This window comes from Scyliorhinus canicula, chromosome 5, assembly GCF_902713615.1.
Source record: "Scyliorhinus canicula chromosome 5, sScyCan1.1, whole genome shotgun sequence".
Classification (NCBI taxonomy): domain Eukaryota; kingdom Metazoa; phylum Chordata; class Chondrichthyes; order Carcharhiniformes; family Scyliorhinidae; genus Scyliorhinus; species Scyliorhinus canicula.
Window position 1 is genome coordinate 39349411 of NC_052150.1, and position 23995 is coordinate 39373405.

Here is a 23995-nt window from a genome sequence, read left to right on the forward strand (position 1 = left end):
GCTTGGCAAAAAGAAACTTCAAAGAACTTCACCAGCTGTACCTTCGACCATTGTGCCACCTCCCCAGGGTCCTGCATCTCCGCCATGCTTTCCTGCACTGCCGGCTTTACCCGCGTCTTCCTTGCTTGACTATGTCTCCTTACACGGCCACTTCTAGTCCAGCTCTCCATACACTGGTGGGGGATTGCAACTCACTGTCTCACTCTCCGATTTATCCAGTGAAATTCCGTAAAAAACAGGAAAAACAGTCCAAAATTTCCGTCACAAGTGGGAGCTACCAAATGTGCGACCTACTCCTCCATGACCACCACTGGAAGTCCATACCAACAAATTTAATGAGTTCGATTTGTTCAAAGACCAAACAGCAAACCAGTTTTAGGGCAAAGAACACACAAACTCGATACCACAAACACAGAAAGAAGACCAAGTCAGACAACAAAAGTCGTTCAACCAGTCGAATACCTGCTCAATTTGAACTGTTGACTTATTAGTACTTCAACACACCACGAGTGAAGACTGAGTACAGACTCAATTTGTGGACTGTAAAAAAAAATTTTTAAATTGTTAACTACTATACAATTTCAGTACTCAATTACATGTATAGAGCATACAATGCTTCTTACTCTGCATATATTTGTAGAAATCTCCAAACATCTTTGGAAAAAAAGGGGATGTAATGATATGTATATTGACTAGGATGTAAAGAATTAACAAGTTAATGATAATGCTTTCTACCACTAGAGGGAACTACAGAACAGTCATATAAATATCATGTGACTAGGGGATTCTGGGATTAGATTAGAAAAGAATCAACAGTGTTGAAGGAGGCCATTCAAGTCTGTTCTTGGAAAGATAACCCTACTCAAGCCCATGCCGCCACCCGAGTCCCATAACCCAGTAACCCCACTTAACCTTTTTGGACACCAAGGGCAATTTAGCATAGCTAATCCACTTAACCCACACATTTTTGGACTGCGGGAGGAAACCAGAGCACCCGGAGGAAACCCACGCAGATATAGGGAGAACGTGCAGACTCCGCACAGTGACCCAAGCCAGGAATTGAACTCGTGACCCTGGAGTGGTGAAGCAACATTGCTAACCACTGTGCTATCGTGCTGCCCACTTCAGAGTTAGGAGAGAGCTGGAAGAATGTCAGGCATAGAGAGCAGTTGTGTACTTGAGAATTCTGTAAGTTAGAGATAGCATAGTTTTGTACAGTAACCTTCTACTTTAGGAATGTGATTGAATCTAAGTACTGTAATAAATTTATGGTTTTGTTTGTTAACAAAGCTTTGTCTTTATTTAACACTAAGCACCTGAGCCACCCCGGGAAAGCAGAATAGAGAATACAAGAGGGCCGAATGGCCTTCTTCTGCACTGTAGGGATTCTATGGATACCCATACAAATGTTGACAGAATTGGGATGTTAGTCTGTGACGCCGAGGAAGGTAGAGGCAGAAAGCGGGGGCTTTGTGCTGTGCTGCAGCCCCCCGCCCCGCTAGAGGACGCTAGCGGGCGACCGGAAGCCCTGGAGGGAAGTCGTCTCCCCGCCTTGGCAACGCCGCGTGTGCGCAGGGGGCGGCGAGGGAGGCGCGTGCGCAGGGATGTCGAATCAGAATTGTGGGTGCCGGCAGCGGCGCAGGCGCAGACTCCTGTTATGAGTGAGCCGCAGAGTAAGAGAGCTCGGCTGAGCGGCCCGGGGGACGATGGAGCACCTGAGGCCCAGCATGAGGGGCCGAGCGGAGCGCCTGCGGCCCAGCATGAGGGGTCGAGCGGCCAAGGCGCTCCAGCAGCCCGGGAGGAGGAGGAAGAGGAGGAGGGAAGGCGCGGACAGCGCGAGGGTCTTTGCGCCGAATTCGCTGATGTGACCGGCACGGATGAGGCGGTCGCTCAGTGTTACCTGGCGGAAAATGAGTGGCTTTTAGAAGTAGGTCAACTGGGTGCTGGAGAGTTTAACCACGATCTCGTTCCCAATGCCGGGGCCCGAAAAGAGGCTTTGATCTGTTGGAAATGGGTCAACAGGATGTGGGTAATACCGGCAGAGCTGCACCTATTGGTCCTTTAAAATTTACACTGACCCCTTTCTCAGCTGGAATTCTTCCCTCGGGGTCCTGGGCAACATCTATTCCTTAATCATATCACTTTCAAACATGTTCTTTTTTTTCATAGAATTTACAGTGCAGAAGGAGGCCATTTGGCCCATCGAATCTGCACCGGTTCTTGGAAAGAGCACCCTACCCAAGGTCAACACTTCCACCTTATCCCCATAACCCAGTAACCCCACCCAACACTAAGGGCAATTTTGGACACAAAAGGCAATTTAGCATGGCCAATCCACCTAACCTGCACATCTTTGGACTGTGGGAGGAAACCGGAGCACCCGGAGGAAACCCACGCACACACAGGGAGGATGTGCAGACTCCGCACAGACAGTGACCCAAGCCGGAATCGAACCTGGGACCCTGGAGCTGTGAAGCAATTGTGCTAACCACTATGCTACCGTGCTGCCCCTCTCTGATTAGTTATCACACACTCCTTTGGTAGCCGCTTGGGATTGAGGTTGATTTGCTCACGCACTGAATTGCTTCAGTGGATTCTGACATGGCTGATAAATCTGTCACACCATGTACTTTAAAAAAAAATAAAAAAAATTGAAGGTCCCAATTCATTCCCCCCCCCCCCCAGTAAAAGCATTAGAAACCCAACCCCCCCCCCATAACAAACTCCAGCTTAACACCTGCTAACCCCCCACTATGCTTCTATGAGTCAGCTGACTATGCTGATTTCATAGCACCCGCCCATGGCACCAAGCAGCCTGTCTCCCCATTGTCCCCCCCCCCCCCTCTTGGACAAACATATTCAAAGCATCACATTCCCCAGTAAACAAACATCAGAAAAAACAGTGGGAAAAAAAGCCTCAGAAAAAAATCAACACCAGAAACCACCCCCCCTCTAACCAGTTCCCAGTGAGACAAAGTGAACTTTAGCCATCAAAACAGCCCCTTAATACACATAACACTACTTATTCAACCCAGCACAAAAGTGATTTACAACAAATCACCACTATGGTACTCTCCAAGGCTTCAGTGTCTTTTAGTTCACCTCTAGTCTTTTTTCCTTGAAAGTCCATACATCGTCTGGTGTTTCGAAGTAAAGTCCCGTTCCTCATGTGTGACCCACAGATGGGCTTTGTACCACATTCCGAACTTCACCCCCTTATTAAAGAGAGGCGGTTTTTGACCGATTAAACCCAGCTCACCTCTTGGCCAAATCCAGGTCCTGATAAATGTGCAGCTCACAATTCTCCCATTTGCTGCTCCATTCTTTCTTGGTCCAACGCAAAATGTGTTCCTTGGCCAGGAATCAGTGTAAACGTACCACCATCGCCCTCGGCGGCTTGTTCGCTTGGGGCGTCTTCGCGAGGGCTCTGTGCGCTCTATCCACTTCCAGGGGCCAACGGAATGCCTCAGGGCACATCAACGTCTCCAGCATGTTCGTCACATAGGCCCTCGCATCCGATCCCTCACTGCCTTCAGGGAGGCTGACGGTTCTCAGATTCTGCCTCCTGGACCTGTACTCCAGGTCCTCCAGCTTCTCCTGCATTCTTTTCTGGTAGTCGTTCATCATCTCCACCTTGGTCTCCAGCACAGTTATGTGTTCCTCGTGCTCGGACACCTTTTCTCCACGTCCTGGATCGCACGTCCGTGGGTTTCTTGATTCTGCACCACCTGATCAATCGAAGCCTTGATCGGGTCGAGCGTGTCCTTTTTAAGCTTGGTGAAGCAATCTTCAAAAAACGTCACCAGCTGCTCCGTCGACCACTGTGCTGTCTGCCCGCAGCCCTGCTTCTCCGCCATGCTTTCCCGCGTTGCCAGCTCTGCTCGCGTCTTCCTTGTAGGACTTTGTCTTAACACATGACCACTTCTGGTCCAATTCTCCATACACTGGAGGAGGATTTCTCCTCACTCTTCACCGATTTATCCAATAAAATCCGGGGAAAAACGGGGGAAAAAGCTCCAAAGGTCTGTCACAGGCGGGAGCTATCAAATGTGTGACCTACTCCTCCATGGCCGCCACCAGAAGTCCAATATTATCCTAACTTGAAATAACAAATGCTGTTACTGTTCAATTTATTGCTCCTCCAACAAAACTTTATTTAATGGTACTCTGGAGCCACCTTGGCTGCTTTGCCATCAGTTTTCTGTGAAATATGAGATTTGATTATCTCCTTAAACTTCAGGTAAATTTTCTCTTTGAGTGCTTGAAATCACAACTCGTATTAATGCATCTTTTCTATTGCAATCTCAGAAATAATGATGCCCAGGCTTTGTGGTTTTAAATGGTCTTAGAATAGAATTTACAGTGCAGAAGGAGGCCATTTGGCCCATTGAGTCTGCACTGGCTCTTGGAAAGAGCACCCTACTTAAGCCCATGCCTCCACCCTATCTCAGTAACCCCACCTAACCTTTTGGACACTAAGGGGCAATTTAGCATGGCCAATTCATCTAACCACATCTTTGGACTGTTGGAGGAAACCCACGCAGACACAGGGAGAATGTGCAAACTCCACACAGACAGTCACCCGAGGCTGGAATTGAACCTGGGTCCCAAGCGCTGTGAAGCAGCAGTGCTAACCACTGTGCCACCGTGCCGTACTTGAGAACCAGAAGTGTTTGCAATTAATTTTGAGGTGGTGGACGTCCGGTGGCACACAGGTGGAGGTCGCACATTAGGTGGCTCCTGCTGGTCTCTGGGTTTTGGACTTTTATGCTTGATTTCAGGGGTAGTTTGTGGATGAGTTGCTGTGGGAAGTTCAGCAACATTTCAGGGGTTTTGCACGTCTGTGTGCAGCCCGGTCCCCTGGAAGCCATATTCGGGGTGTTGTACCTGCCGGCAGATAGGATGGGGGGCGTTTGTTTTAGCCATTGCCTCGCTGATTGCTCGCAGGCGGGTCTTGTTGGGGTAGAGTTCAGCTTCTCCACCCTGTGCCTCGGCATGACGGGTGGGATCTGCCGGAGCTTTTGACTCTGGAGAAGGTGAAGTTTGTGCTGAGGGGTGAATGAGGGGCTCGACAATTACTGGGGTTTGTTCATCATGCACTTTCGGGAATTGGTTACTGCTGACTTGAGGGGGAGGGGGGGGGTTTACGAGGGCTGGGCGTTTTTGTTTGGGGTTGTTTTGTATTGTAACATTTTGAAAATTTGCTGAATAAAAATAATTTTTAAAAATAATGTTAATTTTGAGGTGACTTCCATATTACCATTTCTTGAGCACTTTGTCTTGGAAGGTAACAGATAGGTTAAGGCCGTATCTTTAAAAGGAAAAGTCTTTAGTCCAAATCCTCACCATGTTTTGACATTAGATTACTGAGGATAAGTTCTTAAATTTGCTTCTTGATCTCTTGCTTTGTGGTATCAACACTCATATCGCCCTGAAAACCGTGGTCCGTTCATGTGGACCTGAAAACAAGTCAGTCCATTGTGTCTCAGTTTACAAGTTTAGTGGATAAATTTATCAAATTATGTCTATCAGTTTGGGAAATCTAAAGTCAGTCGTGTCTAATACATAAATTTACATTGCATAAAACTAAAGTTGTACAGTATATTAAAAACAACTGTCAGCAGAAAGGGTTAACTTCTTTGCGAAAGAGCAAAGTAAATATTTTCTCATGCACGTACTTGCATCACTTTACGTAGCTTTTATTTCCTGGTTAAAGGTGAACCAAACGCCATTTGAAACTGTTTTCCATACGTGTTATGTGTTTAAACTTGCATACTTTAATTTTAATTGCAAGGAATTGAAAACAAATAATTTTCAACTCCAAATGAAAGAATTCACATCACCACAGCTCCAGGGGCCCAGGTCAGATTCCGACTTTGTGTGATTGTGTGGGTTTGTACTTTCTTCCTGTGTCTGTGTGGGTTTCCTCCTACAGTGCAAAGATGTGCAGGGGATTGGCCATGCTAAATCGCCCCATAGTGTCCAAAGGTTTAGATGGGGTTACGGGGAAAGAGCAGGAGATTGGGCCCAGGTCGGGTGCTCTTTCGGAGGGTCAGTGCAGACTGAATGGGCCGAATGGCCTCCTTCTGAATTGTGGGGATTCTATGATCAGGCAAGATAGTATTTAAAGCTAAACTCCAGTTTCCAAACTTACTAGCTTACTCCTCAAACTGATTTTTCAATTTCTGTTATTTTCTCATTCTGCTTTAACAATTACTTGATGATGGCTTGAGTATGCTGCATATTTTCAGCCGGGTAAGAGTAGTGCTACATGAGAGTCTGCTAATAGCTTTGGGTTTGGTCATGTGTCCACGATCATGTTTGTGTGTTAATAATAAACCTGGCATAGACTCCAAATTTGTTCACACCTCGGGAGTTATCTGTCATGGCTAGGTCATACCCCTCAGCAAAGCATGGGGCTCGCTCTTCATAAGGCCAGGCCAGGGATCATGCATAAGAGATCAGATTTCACCTCTGATCTCCTGTTACTGTTGTACCGGAGAAGGGAAGCCACCTCATCGTGAGAGGCCTGTTGCAGTAATGGGAGAAGGGGGTTCTGGAGCTATTTGCCTGAGTACCGGAGCATCCGGTACTCAGGCAAATAGCTCCAGAACCCCCTTCTCCCATTACTGCAACAGGCCTCTCACGATGAGGTGGCTTCCCTTCTCCGGTACAACAGTACTAATTTGCATGGCCTGTATCGTTGTCTTTGTCTCCTCCAGCTGCTGATCGACAGGGTCGGGACTCCTCTGTAGAGGAAGAGATGCAAAGTGGGGCTCACAATCAGCCTCTGCAATGCACCTATTGTGACAGTCATGGACACGTATCTCAGATGGTCACAATTAAAATGGCGCATCGGGGTTTCTTTTCTCGGCATTGGATTTCTGGGTGTCCCTGATGGGACTTCAATGGTTGCTACCTTAGCCTCAGTGACTGCTCAGGCAAGTGTTACCACTGATCTGTTGCCAGTATGCTGTAATGCAGGGGTGGGCAAACTTTTCCGTGCAAGGGCCACATTCAGAAATTCACAATTTTAAAGGGCCGCATGGTATATTAAGTAAAATAATTACTTCACCCGGTTATGATTCTGGGCGCCTCATATAGAACATAGAACAGTACAGCACAGAACAGGCCCTTCGGCCCTCGATGTTGTCCCGATCAATGATCACCCTACTCAAGTCAACGTATCCACCCTATACCAGTAAGTAACCCAACAGCTCTCCCCCCCCCCCCCCCCCCCCCCCATTAACCTTAAAAAAAAATTTTTTTTAATTAAAAAAAATTTTTTTTTATGACTTGATGGGCCGCATAAAGACCTTTGCGGCCCGCGGGCCGTAGTTTGCCCACCCCTGCTGTAATGGATCCACAGCTCTTCCCAGGCTGCTAATTAGTGTTATAACCCCTTCAGTGCTATGGACTGGAGGTCATTCAAAAAAAGACTTTTAAACTCAGGGAATCAAAATGGTGAACTCCACCAAATCTTGTCAGCGTATTTGTGAATGTGCCCTGTTTTTTGTCAGAGTCCTGCTTGGTGTTAACTAGCACTTGGTGAAAGTCCATGTTCTCTTCCACTCATGTTTTCCACAGGCTGGCCTCCAACTTCCCCGTCCTTGATCAGAATGTTTTAATCTATTTGTAATTTTAATTCTGGGGAGCAGACGTTAGAACAACCTATTTAATGTCATTCTTCGCTAATTCTGGGTGGATGCTCTTAAACATTTCCCACTTTGGTGCAAGGAAAGGGAGTGCGTGTCCATTTCTACCGTCGTCCCTAACTCCTCCTTGAGAGCATAGACATCAATGGGAGGTAAAGGATCAATGTGTGCTTGTGATGGTAGTCGCCTCTGTCTCATCCTCAGTGGACATGAATGATTGTTTGCTATCCCCTTTATTTTCAATCTTGGGCCTATGCTATTCTTTTGTCCTGCTTGGGTGATCACACACATTGGCATTTTCCTATCTGTCATGTGTGGGAGATGTGGAGTGGAGAGGGTGAGATTCTTAACCATATTGCCCCAACAAGGGCCAGTGTTACCTACTCTGTTGTAGGCTGCCTGCTGTTGGCCAATTTGTGCGTGAAGCTGTTTGGATTTTAGCTACTCATTGTCCGCTCAGTGGAGGTGACAATTTGTTGCTGAACTAACTTCCTCAATGCACACACACATCTTGCATCTTCTAAATCCTCACTTAGCCTGGTATTTTTCTATTTGTAACTCAATATTTTGTATCAATATTGGCCCTTTTTTTTGTATGACGTGCTCTCATGTTCTTCCTTTTCCCAGTATAACTGCAGGACGGCAGTGCTCTCGTGCCAGCCATTGCTTTCTGTTTGTAACATGTGTGTCCCATATGCCAACTCATCCTGACCTCTTTTGTTTTTTCTGGACATCTCAGAAAGTCTACGGAGAAGGCAATTGTAATATCTATCTTTACTTGACCAAAACTCTCCTGACGTTTTCTGCCAGGCTCAACAACACTGGCATGTGTTTAGCGAAGTCTCTGATCCTCACCATTGTGAATCCCACTTTTGACACAGTTTTTGTCCAAGAGTCACAGATTACCACAAAAGAAGGTTGAAGTCATGGGCGATTGTAAAGCAGTTAACTAAGACACAACAGCTTAGATGTGATACATCAACTAAATATGTAGAAAAGACATACAACCAGTAACAGGTGAGAATAGTGTCCCAGATTGGATGAATGGACAGATGAAGAATAATGATGTTGACCTACATAGCTGGAGGTGACAGTATCTTCTGCACTGGGTATGTTTGCACTAAGCAAGGTGTTAGGCAGGAACCAGCGTTGATTCGGCACAAAAAGCTCTAATTTGTCCGAAGTGACCTTTTTTTTCCCTCCTCGAGAGCCTGTTTGTAAATTATTTTGAGGGGGTAGTGGGTGCCTCATGCCAGTCACTTATTAGCAAAGGACAAGTGCTCCAGTTAGATCCCTTCTATTTTTGTCCAAAACCCATGTAGTCATCTTGTGGCTAATCGCTTGCTGGGCATCCTGTTAACCTTTACTCAACAATTGGTTGAGATATAAGTCATGAGATCCTAGCTTATCAGGCTTTAGGCTTGCCAAAACCTCTGCTAGAGTCCTGTCATTGGGAGAGATAATGGGCCTAGGTTCACCGATGTGTTTCACCCGCCTGCTATAGAATCTCTCTTAATAAGAGAGAGCACTATTTGTGTAATCATTTAATTTGTTAAGATTTACTAAGGATTTTGTACAGTGAATTAACCTCTGAGATATTACATCAACTCAGCATGTTGGTCTTGAGCAGATACACTAATGAACTACAGCAAAAACACACTTTGTGGTTATCTTGGAAAAGGTGAACTTGGTCATTTGAAGGAAACCTTTACTGTGATTTAGTGCTGTATTGCTAATCGCACGTCCGTGTAAGCAGGTATTTAACATTTGCAGAGTATTAGCTGTATTTCCTACATTACGACAGTAACTACTCTTACAGAAGTACTTAAATAGCTGTAAAGTGTTTGGGGATGTCTAGATTTTATGAGAGACTCTTATGTAAACCAAGTCTATCCTTACCTGGGCCTTTATTGTATTTTCGTACTGTTTCAATCTTTCTGCCAAAGAGATTTTAGAAGTAGTTGGTGATACTTAAGGCACAATATTCTATTACTATCTTTTTAAGTATCTCCATCACAGCAACACGGTAGCATGGTGGTTAGCATAAATGCTTCACAGCTCCAGGGTCCCAGGTTCGATTCCCGGCTGGGTCACTGTCTGTGCAGAGTCTGCACGTCCTCCCTGTGTGTGCGTGGGTTTCCTCCGGGTGCTCCGGTTTCCTCCCACAGTCCAAAGATGTGCGGGTTAGGTGGATTGGCTATGCTAAATTGCCCGTAGTGTCCTAAAAAGTAAAGGTTGGGGGGTTGTTGTGTTACGGGTATAGGGTGGATACGTGGGTTTGAGTAGGGTGATCATTGTTCGGCACAACATTGAGGGCCGAAGGGCCTGTTCTGTGCTGTACTGTTCTATAAAAAAAATTGGGGTAGTATGGTGGTTAGCATAAATGCTTCACAGCTCCATGGGTCCCAGGTTCGATTCCCGACTGGGTCACTGTCTGTGCGGAGTCTGCACGTCCTCCTCGTGTGTGCGTGGGTTTCCTCCGGGTTCTCCGGTTTCCTCCCACAGTCCAAAGACTTGCGGGTTAGGTGGATTGGCCATGCTAAATTGCCCGTAGTGTCCTAAAATGTAAGGTTAAGGGGGGGGGGTTGTTGGGTTACGGGTATAGGGTGGATACGTGGGTTTGAGTAGGGAGATCATTGCTCGGCATGGCATCGAGGGCTGAAGGGCCTGTTCTGTGCTGTTCTATGTTCTATCTCTGTTAACTATAGTAGTATTACAATAGGACTTGGGAAATGAAGAGAAAAAAAGCTCAAGTCTGTTGGTGGAATCTTTCAAGTTCTAAACTTCCATCCAGGCAACGACACCATACCTCGTTATGTCTGGTGATGTCACTGCTCAAGTATTCTGCTCATAATCAATCCCATTACAATGTTTAAATTTGATTAACTATCCTAGCATACGAGAGAATAGCCTGAGGATGGGAAAGGGTGAAGAAACCAGATCAGCTATTGTAAGATGGTGGATGCTCATAACAGCATAGCTCTAAACTGCCGCTTTTATAGTTAAACAGCATCCGTGTGTTTGTTTAAGCAAAAAAGTGACTGAAGATTGTTTTGGAGTAATTTTTGTTTTTTTGTAATTATTTGCAGAGAGCCCTGAACTCCTATTTTGAAACACCTGCTCAGCTACCTTCTCCTGTAATGGAGTCTACCTCACAGTTGGTTCAAAGAGCAGACTTCCAGGGATGGTATGCAGTACCCATTTATCGTTGATGTGGAGATGCCGGCATTGGACTGGGGTGAGCACAGTAAGAAGTCTTACAACACCAGGTTAAAGTCCAACAGGTTTGTTTCAAACACGAGCTTTCGGAGCACTGCTCCTTCCTCAGATGAGTCCTCAGTGCTCCGAAAGTTCGTGTTTGAAACAAACCTGTTGGACTTTAACCTGGTGTTGTAAGACCTCTTACTGTGCCCATTTATCGTAACCATTGAAACTTAACCATTCTTTTGGGGGGGGTGTGATGTAATTTAGAAAACAGATTAAGCTTATCGTGCACATTGCCTGCGTGTGCATGTAAACAATTTTCAGGGTCTGCAGCTGTTGACATTTACTCAAATCAGTTTGGAAATCTCGAGCAATACAGTTAAGCACTATTGCCAGAAATGTAAGAAAAGAAACACTGCTTATTAAATGGTTTATTTACAAAAAAAGCTGTGCATTCAGATTGCAACGTTTTATTTTACTTTCAGGGGTGATGTGAGGTGAATTTCCGTATATTCCTGTTATTTATTTGCTTATTGATCTTCAGCTAAATTAGTTCACTTAATAGTTTAATCCTAAAATCAGGGTTGATGATGCAGCGCTATGCTGCTTACTGAAGATGGGGGAAACAACTCCCATAGAGCCGGTCAGGATCATTTTAGTACTTAGAATAATTAACTGAAAAGGTGTTTCAGTTGATGTGCTACTAGAGGTGGGCAAAGCAGGAGCAGTGAAAGCTGGAATAAGCAGTATGAAAAGGAACCAAGAAGAAAATAAGTAGCAACACCAGCGGAAGGAATATTGGAGTGCCATGTGCTAAATACAAGCTGAAAATGACATCCAAGCTGCAACAAATATAACACTGATTAACTTTCTTTTACTGTTCCATTTGTTATCAATGCAGTATTGATTTGACAGACACTGACAGTGTGCAGACCAGCAACGGAGATGGTGCACAGCCACAAGTAGATGAAAGTCACATCTCATTGTTAACCTGGAACGTGGATGGACTTGATCTGGCAAACTTACAGGAAAGAGCACGGGGCGTTTGTTCTTGCCTAGCATTGTGAGTCCAAATATTACATCAGTACAAATAAAGCTTGTGAAATAATTTGTGACATTTATATAGACAACTTCATAAAAATAGACATTTTACTTGATTTTCAGCGCAGTTGCTGATGACTGCTGCCTGGTAACAAAATTTTCACTTAATGTAACCTGTGTGTACTGTATAAACTAAATTTGTGAGCATTTACCCTTTGTGCAAACCTGGGTGGGCTTTATTTTAGGTGATAAAGTGTGTGTATGTTTAGGCAGAGCCTGCAGTGAACTAATGATTTACATTGATTTGCATTCAATTTTACAGCACCGAAACAGACTATTTGACCCCAACTGATTTAATCAGGTGTTTACGTCTTCCCATCTTATTTTATCTCCCCCTAACAACATGTCCTCAATTTCCTTGTTCCTCATGTACTTATCTAGCTTCCCTTAAATGTATACATGTTAATTGCCTCAACAAACCCATATGGTAGTGAATTCCACATTCTCTCAATACTGGGTAAAAAAGGGTTTCTCCTGAATTCCTTATTGGACTTATTATTGATAACTTATATTTGTTGGTCTTGTTTTTGATTCTCCCTCCAGTGCAAATGCCATCTTGATATCGGCACTATCAAAGTCTTTATAATTTTAAGAATCTATAGATTTACGCCCCAACCTTTTTTGTTGAGAAAAGAACCGCAGCCTCTTCAATTTTTCCTGAAAGTTTTGTACCCATCCATTCTGAAAGCAAAATTAATTTTTGACATGTGATGTGGTGACAGCAATTACTGTCCGCAGAGAATGTGCAAATCGTTGATCGCCAAAAAGTTGTGAACTTGTAGCAGCGTCCAACTATCAAGATGAATTTATGTTGGGTTTACAAAGTCACAATAAATACCCAGTGAGAGTTGTTACATCAGCCCCTTAACCTATGCACATTGTACTGTTCCAACACAATCTCCATCTCTTCTTCCTTTTGTTTCTGTGCCATGTCTCCAGGAATATTTAAGCAGTTCCGAATATCTGCCTACCAGTCTGGCATCCAGGTCTATCTGGAATTTGGTTAGCATGAAATTTGTTGTGATTGATGTTGATAATACATTAATGTCATTGTCCCCTGGTGCAAGGGGAATACTGACTGGCAGGTCTCCATGGTGATGGAATGTGTCAAAGTTTATGCCCGTGGCTATTTAATACCTTTAACAGTATGGATTATGTAGAATTTTATACACATCCCTTTTTTAATCTTCGGACTATTATTTGCTTTTGCCTGTGTTAACGTTATTATGGTACAATATAAATGTGAATCCTTTTTGTAGTTCATTTGGGTTTCAGAAGATTTGTGAGCCCTTCATCGGTTTATGTTAAAATATCTGAATGTGATTCGATTTTAAAGAATGGCTAAACAAACTTTTCTTTTTTAAAGGTATAACCCTGATATAGTATTTCTGCAGGAAGTTATTGAACCCTATTACCTATACTTAAAGAAGCGAGCAGTCAGCTACACAATTATTTCAGGTATGAAATGAGCTATGACCTAGACCTTATGGACTGGAGTACCGTTTCTGTGCTTGATTCAGTGAGGACAAAATGGTTTGTAATTTTAGTTTTGAAAGAATTGCAAAATTTGAATTGATCGGTGGTTCCAAAAGAGTTTGCTCTGAACCTCCCCATTTTGTTCCTGCTGATGTTCTCTAGTCGCAATTATAATGGGGAATTTGGCGGTTACAATACTTGTCCACAACTGGTTGTCATACCTTCAGTTATCTTGCCCTCGAGTACTTTTTGTCACCTGTCACTTATTTCTGTTTTTCATTTCATGTTGTTTTGATGAATGTCATCCAAGAGGGAGCACATAGCTTGGTCTGCCATAGTAACTCACAATGTCAATTTTATTGGCACATTTTCAGTTCTACAGAAAGTAGTTATATAGATTAGGGTTTTAATGTTATTAAATGTGTTTCATTTATTCTCTTTTGGGAAAAGTGGCTATTATCTATCAATTCTGGTTTAGATTAGAAAGGGAAGTATTTTAATGCTCTAAGTAAGTGGTAGTGTGTGGCCCCAGGGTTGAGCTTCCCTGGGGCCAGTGAATGATCAGCTCACCAGCGCGAGCACTTAATGTAAAAAATAAATGCCTACTACTGATGTAGTAGTTTTCGGCATTACACTTTCAATGAATAAATGCTGACTTGCAGAAGCTAAACCATCTATTCTGGTGCAGTCCTGGAAGTCTTCTATTCATTTTCAGATATGGGCACCGTTGGCAAGGCTGGCATTTGTTGCCAATCCTGAATTGCCCTTGAAATTGAGTGGCTTGTTGTGCCATTTCAGTGAGTAATTTAGAGTCAGCCACATTGTTGTGGGTCTGGAGTCTCATCCAGGGCCAGCCCAGGTAAGTGTGACAGATTTCCCTGACCAGATAGGTTTTTAATGACAATCAGTGATAGTTGGCATGATTACCATGACTGAGACTGGCTTTCAATTCCAGATTTTTAAATTGAATTTAAGTTCCACCACCTGCCATGGTGAGATTTGAGCACATGTTGCCAGATCATTAGCCTGGGCCTCTGGATTACCAGTCCAATGACTCCAACATCTCCCCCTGCCATACTTAACAAAGGGTATCATTAGCTGTACTTTACAAAAGGCACCTTACCAAAATCCTTTAAAAAAAACTTTAAAATTCAAACCGATTGATTTTACCTGCTACTTAAAACTTGGCCAATAGGTTGAGCAAATATCTTAACATAGTTTTGGCTGTAGCTCAAAAATTCTGGTACAATCTCTGTCGGGACCGAAAATTTTTCAAAAGAAATCCAAATTTCCAGTCGATGGCTGAAAGAGTGACACAACAAGATTTAATGTTTAAGACTATTACCATAACGAACAGATTAAAAACACTTGAATTAACATTATTTTTGTCGGCAATTTATACTTTAAAGTGCAGAGTAATAATAATATAATAACCTTTATTGTCACAAGTAGGCTTACATTAACACTGTAATGAAGTAACTGTGAAAAACCCCTAATCGTCACATTCCGGCGTCTGTTCGGGTACACTGGGGAAAATTCAGAAGGTCGAATTCACCTAACAGCACGTCTTTTGGGACTTGTGGTAGGAAACCAGAGCACCCGGAGGAAACGCACGTGGACATGGGGAGAACGTGCAGACTCCGCACAGCCAGTGACCCAAGCCGGGAATTGAACCTGGGACCCTGGCACTGTGAAGCAACAGTGCTAACCATTGTGCTACCATGCTGCCCGCTGTGTCACCTGCTGTGGAGAGAGAAGTACATCATGACCTGACACCCACCTAAAGAGTGACCCTTGATTGCTCCTTAACTTACCATCAGCACCTCCAAAAGACTGCACAAAACACCAAGACTTGAGTGAATACCAGTCGCAAACCTGGCAGCACGAATTGGCAAAAATCACCTCCTTTGTACTTCTGCTGTAACTCTGGTCTCCTCAACAGCTGAGTACTGTGAATGGCTCTCAAGTCGTCTCACCACACTCATTGACGCACAACTTCACTCAGTAATGAGGATAATCTCCAGAACTCCAGTTCAGTGGTTACCAGTCCTCTCAAATACTGTCTCCCTCCTCTTTCAATGGGACAGAGCAATGCACAGAAATGGCTTTTATCAGAGGGTGGCATGGTGGCACAGTGGTTAGCACTGCTGCCTCATGGCACCGAGGATCCGGGTTCGATCCTGGTCCCGGGTCACTATCCATGTGGAGTTTGCACATTCTCTCCGTGTCTGCGTGGGTTTCACCTCACAACCCAAAGATGTGCAGGGTAGGTAGCTTGGCTATGCTAAATTGCCACTTAATTGAAAAAAATATAGCTCTTATCAGCAGCAACCTGGACCTCCCATCCATAGAAACTTTCAAGCCCTCACCCCACCACCACAATCACCACCTCCACAACTCACCACATTGCTCTATGAAACTCATTGGATACAAATCGAACATCTTCAATTCTAGAACACTGATGGAAGTGAGCAGAAAACACTCTCCCAGTTAAACAGATCTCCTATTCAACAACCAAACTCCAATCTTTCCAGAGCATGTGGGCAACCCTCAATAGAATACGGACTGGACATGGCCGATGTGTAAGTAGCTCCTCAAAACCTTGCCTTGGTGCAACTGCGGAAACCCTGAGAAAACAATGGAGTACATAACATCTTGCCCCCAACTCAAGCTTGAGGGCGACATCCTGGAGTTACACAGGTTTGCCAGCTGAAAATTGGACCAGTTAGGGAATTTGACATTAAAACTGTGACACAATTTCTGTTGCTCAAGCCATATGAAAGAGGAAGAGGGTGGTCTTTATATTATCTTAGCCCACAATCTAAATTTAATCCTATTGGTTGATATTTTATTATACATCAAGCATCCAATTCATGCACTCACCAAATTTCATTGTACTTGGGTGAAACCAGCACTCAGGGGAAGCTGCTCTGTGCTAATACTCTAATTATTAAACTGCTTACCGATTTACTTACCCCAATTGGAATTTTTAATTTCCCACCTCCTAGTTTAAAATCTATGCCCTGGAGAAAGAGGATAAAAAGAGAAGAGAAATACCCACTCCTGTTTCCCTGTGATATCACACTCTGATGTATATATTTTGAATGCGGTCAACCTGTTCCCAGCCTAACACTTCTGTCTGCTCCAGTCTTGCTGAATTCCCAATCCTTCTGGTCTCAGGTCTGCTCTGCTGCCGAACATTTTATCCATTCCGCACTCAGAGTTCCTGCCCCTTGTCTCGAGTACAGACCAGCCATGATCTGACTGGCAGAGCAGGTGTGATGGGCTGAATGGCCTTATTCCTTGCACTCCTATTACTTGTGGAGCTGGTGTGACTGAAGCTGATGTTGACCGCCAGGAAATTATTCTCTCGAGATTTCCCCCAGCTCTTTGCTCCTAAATGTCATTTTAAGATCAATTTTCAGGAGGCACCTGTCTTTCTCGGGTTGTATCCTTAAAGAGTTCACAAAAGAATTTGGAACACTCCAGGTTTCAAAGTGTACAGCAGTCATGTTTATCAGAATAGTTTGAGGATAGATGGTGGTTGTTTTGATCACTGCTTCATCACACAATCGCACAATATTGACAATTTTGGCATGAGAGTAATGTGAAGTTATAGATTGACTGTAATAGTCAATAGTGGTGCAACATTAAGTGACAGCAAACTTCAATATCTTATAATTATGTTGAGTTAGAGGTGCAGACGTTTACATGTTACTAATTCTGTTCAGAAATTGAGTGCGCAGAGTAATTGGTGTGACATTGGTTTTCACATTGATCGAATGACAACGAATGGTGGTGACAAAAGTTGAATTTAAAAAAATATTTGTGTCGTTTGCTGATTTTTAAAAATTGATTAATTTGTTAAATATGCTTTGATTCGTGGATCAAAATATAAACTATAGGTGATTTGGACTAAATGTGGTAATGGGGTTTTTGTCTTCCAACTTGCTCAAACTTCTGTATATGACAGTAAGAAAAGTACATGTACTAAGTGTACCAATGTCAGTGCTACAGATTTATTTTGGTATTCTGAGCATTTGATTTAATAAAAGTGCACTCTGTATATAGATTTCCAGAACTTTCCTTTGAGATTCATTCTCTATTTAAATGGAGCTGATAAGCTGTTTATCAACAGAAGGTGGAAGGTAAAATTATTTTTAGCTAAAGGTTGCCCTCAAGCCCTCCCTCTTGCACATACATGTGAAACTTTGAATCCAATCTTTATTTGGAGAATGCCTCCTTGAGGTATGCAATGAAACTTGCTTTTATCTGATTGGTACCAGGCCTTGGCCAAACACAGAGCAGAGTGACAACAAAAAAAACACAGATGCTGGATGTCTAAAATATAAACAGAATGTTGGAAATGTTCAGCAGGTCAGGCAGCATCTGCAGAATGAGAAAGAATTGTGTCGGGTACCATCTGGTATCCCCATACTCCTATCAATTCTGGCAATAAGTCATCAACTTGAAACATTGGGGGTGATTCAACTAAAAGGGAACAAAGTCCCATAGAGAGCATGTTTCGCCGCATGTTTTCCGGCACTCACAGCGCCAAGGAACACATGGTTATAAAATGCCACCCACTTTAGATAATGGGCCTAAGCTTGGCCGAGGTCACACATTGCCCTGTTTTGTGCACTGAGAAACTCCGCTTGCCGGAGCTACTCAGTGCAGCGAGATATTAGGATGCCATTTTTAAATGGCATCCCGATCTCCGATGCCCCAAAGCCACAAAACACTTTTTGGAGGGTGTCCAGCTTGACAATGCCAAGCTGGCTGTGCCAGGGTGCTGGGTGGCACCAGCAGTGCCAGGGTGCCACCTTGTCCAAGGGCATGCACTTGGGCTCCTCTGATCCCCTGGGATCACTCCACGAATGCTGTTCCATCTGGTCCCCATTTGTGGAGACCAGTACTGAACAGCGCTCGCCCCAGGTTTCCAAGGCAAAGGAGATTGATCCCATGCCTCGGGTAACTCTGGAATCTGCACATTAAAGTGAGACTAACTGTCTCGCTTTAATATGCAGATTTGCTAAAACGTGATCCCACCCACAATGGACGGGATTCACATTACAAGGTCTCGCAAAATCACATTAGATCTGCTTTCCTTATGACGAGCTGCTTTTCAGACGCAGCATGGACGTTGGATCTGCCCTTTAACCCTGTTTCGCTTTCCACGGATGCTTCTTGAGCTGCTGAATATTTTCAACACTTTCTGTATTCATTCAAGCAGCACGAGTCTGAAATCTTGTGTCTCCCACTTCCATTGCCCCATTATTGATGGCCGTGCCTTCAGCCGCCTAGGCCTTGAGCTTTGGAATTCTCTTCGAGGAGCTTATGACTGCCTGCCCCTTCTTGTTCTCATTATAGCCTCCCCTAAAACCTACATCACCTATTCTAATATGTCTATGGATTCATTATCAACTTCTGATTCAATGCTGCTCTGAAGTGCCTTGAGGCGTTTTACTGTGTTAAAGCCATTGTGTAAATGCAAGTTACTATAAACTTCAATTAATGAGGTTGCATGGAGTAGAACTAACTTTACGCTGGGGATGAAGAGAAAGGAAAGATTTGATTTAATAAACGAACAAATAAGGTTTATTTTTTTTGTGTAGGAGATGAAGATGACTACTACACAGCCATTATGTTGAAAAAATCCCGAGTGAAATTGTTGAAACAAGAAATAACACCGTACACAACCTCCTCCATGAAGAGAAACCTTCTCACTGTTCAGGTAAGAAGGATGCAAAATGATCTGTCTGAAGAGAAAATCAGTTTATCAATTGTTGTATCGTCAAGGAAACCAACCATATAAACTGCATTCATGAGGGATAAAAATCCTTTTGCAGTTCAAATATTTAAAAAAGAATGTTTAAATTCTTATGTAAAAGTTCTAAAGATCAAGCTCATTAATCGGTGAGCATAATGTCTGTGGCTGAATATTACTCTGCACTTGTAAGTAGATGGTTTTGAGTTCGAATTAGAGAAGGTGGAATAAAGAGTTATATCAGTAAATATGCTTGAATTGGGCAAGAATTTTTCATACACCAAATGGACTGCAGAGCCTCTAATTACTCTCTATTTGTACAGGCACGGCTGTTGTACGGAATGTCTCCTTGGTCATTCCTCTTCCCCATTCCATCCAGCTGCAACCTATCAAGGAAAAGGCTCCAATTTCCTAATAAATAGTTCGCAGTAAGAATGCACTGCCTGTAAAGTGGTGGATAAGATTCAAGAGTAGCCATCAAAAGAGTATTGGCCAAGTACTTGAAGGAGAAAATGTTGCAGGAGTATAGGGAAAGAGTGGGACTAATGGGATTGTTCTTTGAAAGAGCTGAGCAACTTCTGTTCTCTATGATTCTGTTCTGTATCTGTTCTGTATGATTCTATCAGCCAAAATATCCTCCAGTTTAATCATGGCAAAATGGAAGGCATCCTTTTGGTGTTTGCCAAAGCTCACGTGCTTCTCACCTTGATGCCCAACATCCTCCCCAGCTGTCGTTTTTGGCTGCATCAGGACGTTTGACACTTTTGTGCAATGCTTAGCTCACTTGCTCTTTTATACCCACTTTGATGCCAAGTGCATTTTCTCCCATGCTGAGGACACCCATGACTCATTTCTGAAGTAATGAAGGTTGTTTACTTTTTTGCTTAAGCTTCTCATACCTTTCTGGAACTTCTGTGGTGTGTTTAAAATTGTTCTTTTTCTTGAATTTTCTACTCGAAGGAGGTCTGACCCACAGTGCTGCATTCTGCACCATGGGTAGGGCAAAGGGGCAGATCTCAAATTCACCTCAGTTGGAACAGAGATCGAACCCAGTGCTGTTGGCACCAATCTGAACCACATCAGCCGTCCAGCTGAGTGAACCTTCAGGGGCAACTGTTTCATGTGGCAACGTACAATTTTACATGCATGTTGCAACCCGGAGCTATCGACAGTGATGATAGAGGCTCCAATTTCTTTCCATGCATGGCTAACCAGGAAACACTCCCGCTCTTGCCACCTGCTGTTAGCATATATTAGAAGGATTTGCAAGTTGATACTTGCCTGTTGAACCACATTATGAACGCTTTCCCCTTGAGCATCAAGTTCAGGAATAAGACTTGAACGCAGAGCGCCAGGCTCAAAGGCAGCGACGTTACCACTGTACCTCCAGACCTTCTAAAACTGTGTGTCGCAAAAGTAGTTTGTTAAACCATTCAATGGGAACTCCTGCAGCTTGCCTATTTTAGAAAGACTGCATATAGTCACAAGTCTTGGCTAGAATGATAATTGGGTCAATCCCATGTCTGTTGTGCCTATCCATGACCGATTCTACGATACAATTTGTGTCATGTAACTATCTTCCACTAACAGCATTCTAGGGGAGAAGAAAGTGTTACTCTTATTAGGAGACTGCTGTAGTTTCAGTCAGGGGTTCTGTTTTCTATAGCCCATAAAGTCTCTCTGCTGCAAAATGGACGCTGCTGTATGTCCTGCCATAAATCCTATCCTGCCTCCAACTCAATCGCTGACACTGGTACCAAAAGTCTCCAAAATCATTTCATTAAGACGATAGAGTTACCCCTGTCTTACCAATAGGATTGACAATGGGAACTCTTTCCCCCCCCATCTTTTTAAGAGGCACAATTAATAAAGGAACACTAAACTTAAAATATACTTTTTAAAAAACCAAAGGAAATTAAAAAAGCTATATTCTTGCATGCCAACTGGGATATTTCATAGAATTTACAGTGTAGAAGGAGGCCACTCGGCCCATCGAGTCTGCACCGGCTCTTGGAAAGAGCAGCCTACCCGAGGTCAACACTTCCACCCTATCCCCATAACCCAGTAATCCCACCCAACACTAAGGGCAATTTTGGACACTAAGGGCAATTTATCATGGTCAATCCACCTAACCTGCACATCTTTGGACTGTGGGAGGAAACCGGAGCACCCGGAGGAAACCCACGCAGACACGGGGAGGATGTGCAGATTCCGCACAGACATTGACCCAAGCCGGAATTGAACCTGGGACCCTGGAGCTGTGAAGCGATTGTGCTATCCACAATGCTACCGTGCTACCCTGAATATCATGATATATAGCAGCTATTCAAATTTCAGGGAATAAGAGAGTTCAGTTTGCCTTAGATTTGCTGGCTCCATCTTAACAAATCTCAAACAAAATTGTCTAAAAACTAACTCCTCCAACCTTCAAACAAAATATACTGTTGGATACTAATCGTTGATTCCTTTCCCTCGTAGCTGCGGAAACTTTAAACAATAACTTGCATTTCTCAAGAAAATTCTCAAAAATCACTATTAGTTTCCAAGGAAAGCAGAATCTTTTACAAGATATTGGAATATACTTCAATACCTTTTAAATATGGCTTTTCATGTGAAAGAGATGGATTGTGAATTGCAGATAATGTGACATTCCAGCATTGCAAAGGCAATTTCATAGACATGCTGAAAAATAATGACAAACAAATGTCCTTTCCCTGCATGTTCCTTGTTACAGGTAAACATTGCGGGGAATGAACTCTGCTTAATGACTTCCCACCTGGAGAGCACAAAGGCACATTCTCAGGAACGGATGAAACAGCTGGAGATCGTCCTGAAGAAAATCAAAGAAGCACCAGAAAGTGCCACTGTAATATTCGGAGGTGATACCAATTTGAGAGACCAGGAGGTGAGTGTGTGACAAAATGTGCATTAGGATTAGGGTTTTGTTAAGTTTGCCCAGTTTCCATAGTATTACATAGGAGATACAGCCAGAAATACAGGCCATTTTGGCCCAACCACTCCATGCCACTATTTATGCTCCACTTGAAACTCGTCTCAGTTTTGCTTTTCGAAATCTTAACATTGTGCCCCCCAACCCCGTCTCCCTGATGTTGAGAATATGCTTTCAGAAATAAGCACAATTATTTTGCTTCAGGTTTGAATTTTTATCTTTGTCATTTGTTGAGACTCCATAAATACTGGGGAGAGAAAAGTAGTTAAAAAGGGAAAAACCATTAATGATGCACTGCTGCCATGCAAAGGACATGATCTTCCCATCCCCTTCCTGCCGAACATTAAGGTTTCTTCTGGTAACGTACCTTCTTTCCTGATCTTTATTGACAAATGAAAAGTTGCTGTCCTAAAAAGATTTGTCTTTCCAACGTTAACCTTTTTTTCCGAAACCTACCATCCTCCACCACTTTTACCTTGTCATTTCTCCCACACTTTACAACCTTGAAAGTTGTTTAGACTGGGAATTTTGGTCCTCTGTCTTTGTTTAAGAGAAGTTATGGGAGGGGTTACATGATGTTCAATATTTTTTCCCCCCCCCCCCCCCAATTTTTCCATGTACCCTGCACATCTTTGGGTTAGAACATAGAACAGTACAGCACAGAACAGGCCCTTCGGCCCTCGATGTTGTGCCGAGCAATGATCACCCTACTCAAACCCACGTATCCACCCTATACCCGTAACCCAACAACTCCCCCCTTAACCTTACTATTAGGACACTACGGGCAATTTAGCATGGCCAATCCACCTAACCCGCACATCTTTGGACTGTGGGAGGAAACCGGAGCACCCGGAGGAAACCCACGCACACACGGGGAGGACGTGCAGACTCCACACAGACAGTGACCCAGCCGGGAATCGAACCTGGGACCCTGGAGCTGTGAAGCATTTATGCTAACCACCATGCTACCGTGCTGTGGGGGTGGGACCCATGCAGACACTGGGACAATGTGTAAACCCCACATGGATAGAGACCCAGGGCTGGGATTGAACCCAGGTCCTCGGCGCCGTGAGGCAGCAGTGTTAACCACTGTGCCGTCCCTGTTCACTAATGATATAGCCACTTTCAGGGAACCTTCTCTATTTTCTTTGCATTCTCGTTTAAGAGCCAGGTAGGCATTTTATTTTTCCCACTCGGAATAAGATTACATCTCATTGCTTGAGAAGTTTCTGCTATCCCATTCAAAAAAACCCCAGAGTTAAATAAAAATGTATTATTTAGCAGAAACCAAACTTGCCTTTTTAAGGTCCTCGAGAACAAAACATCCTGCTGCCTCTGTTCTCATTATCCTTTCAATATGTGTCCACTGAATCTACATGGGAGATGAAAGACAAATTGAAACATGAAAGCAGATGAGTTGGCGCAGCCAGTCCATGTTTATATATACATTCCACAAGGGCAGGCATCTTACCGTTACTCACCCTGTTCCCATATTTTCTTTCATCCATCTATCCAATCTCATCTGGTCAGTTTCTGCCTCGCTTGCTAATCCCTTTGAGTTTGAGATCCCAGAGTCAATTATTAACTTGCAACTGTCTCCAAATGAAGAAACTGAACTTCTGCACCTCATCTATGACAGCATATTAAAAATACAACACAAGTCAATGAGGCTGTCAGCATTCTAGAGTAGCATCTCCGAGGAGTATCCGGAGCTGAGTAAAACAAGCATTTTGTTGCTTTTGCCCTTCACAACAACCGACATGTGCGATATTAGACTTTCTGCCCTCACAAAGGTGAAGACCACAAAGGAACCGGCTGAACTCTGTACCAATATGCACATAG

At 43.6% G+C, this 23995-nt stretch overlaps 2 protein-coding genes across 2 annotated transcripts in view; one reads left to right on the top strand and one right to left on the bottom strand.

Annotated features, from left to right (window-relative positions):
* acot13 (acyl-CoA thioesterase 13) overlaps nt 1-2015 on the bottom strand; it is a 35922-nt gene extending 33907 nt beyond the window's left edge. The window contains exon 1 of the mRNA XM_038796948.1: nt 1901-2015. The gene's annotated coding sequence lies outside the window, so the exon portion shown is untranslated. The remainder of the gene's footprint in view (nt 1-1900) is intronic.
* Nucleotides 1597-23995, top strand: part of tdp2b (tyrosyl-DNA phosphodiesterase 2b) — a 31341-nt gene continuing 8942 nt past the window's right edge. The window contains exons 1-6 of the mRNA XM_038796946.1: nt 1597-1927; nt 10745-10842; nt 11761-11922; nt 13327-13418; nt 19052-19170; nt 21938-22108. Of these exons, the coding sequence (XP_038652874.1) occupies nt 1658-1927; nt 10745-10842; nt 11761-11922; nt 13327-13418; nt 19052-19170; nt 21938-22108 (912 nt within the window). The 5' untranslated portion in view covers nt 1597-1657. The remainder of the gene's footprint in view (nt 1928-10744; nt 10843-11760; nt 11923-13326; nt 13419-19051; nt 19171-21937; nt 22109-23995) is intronic.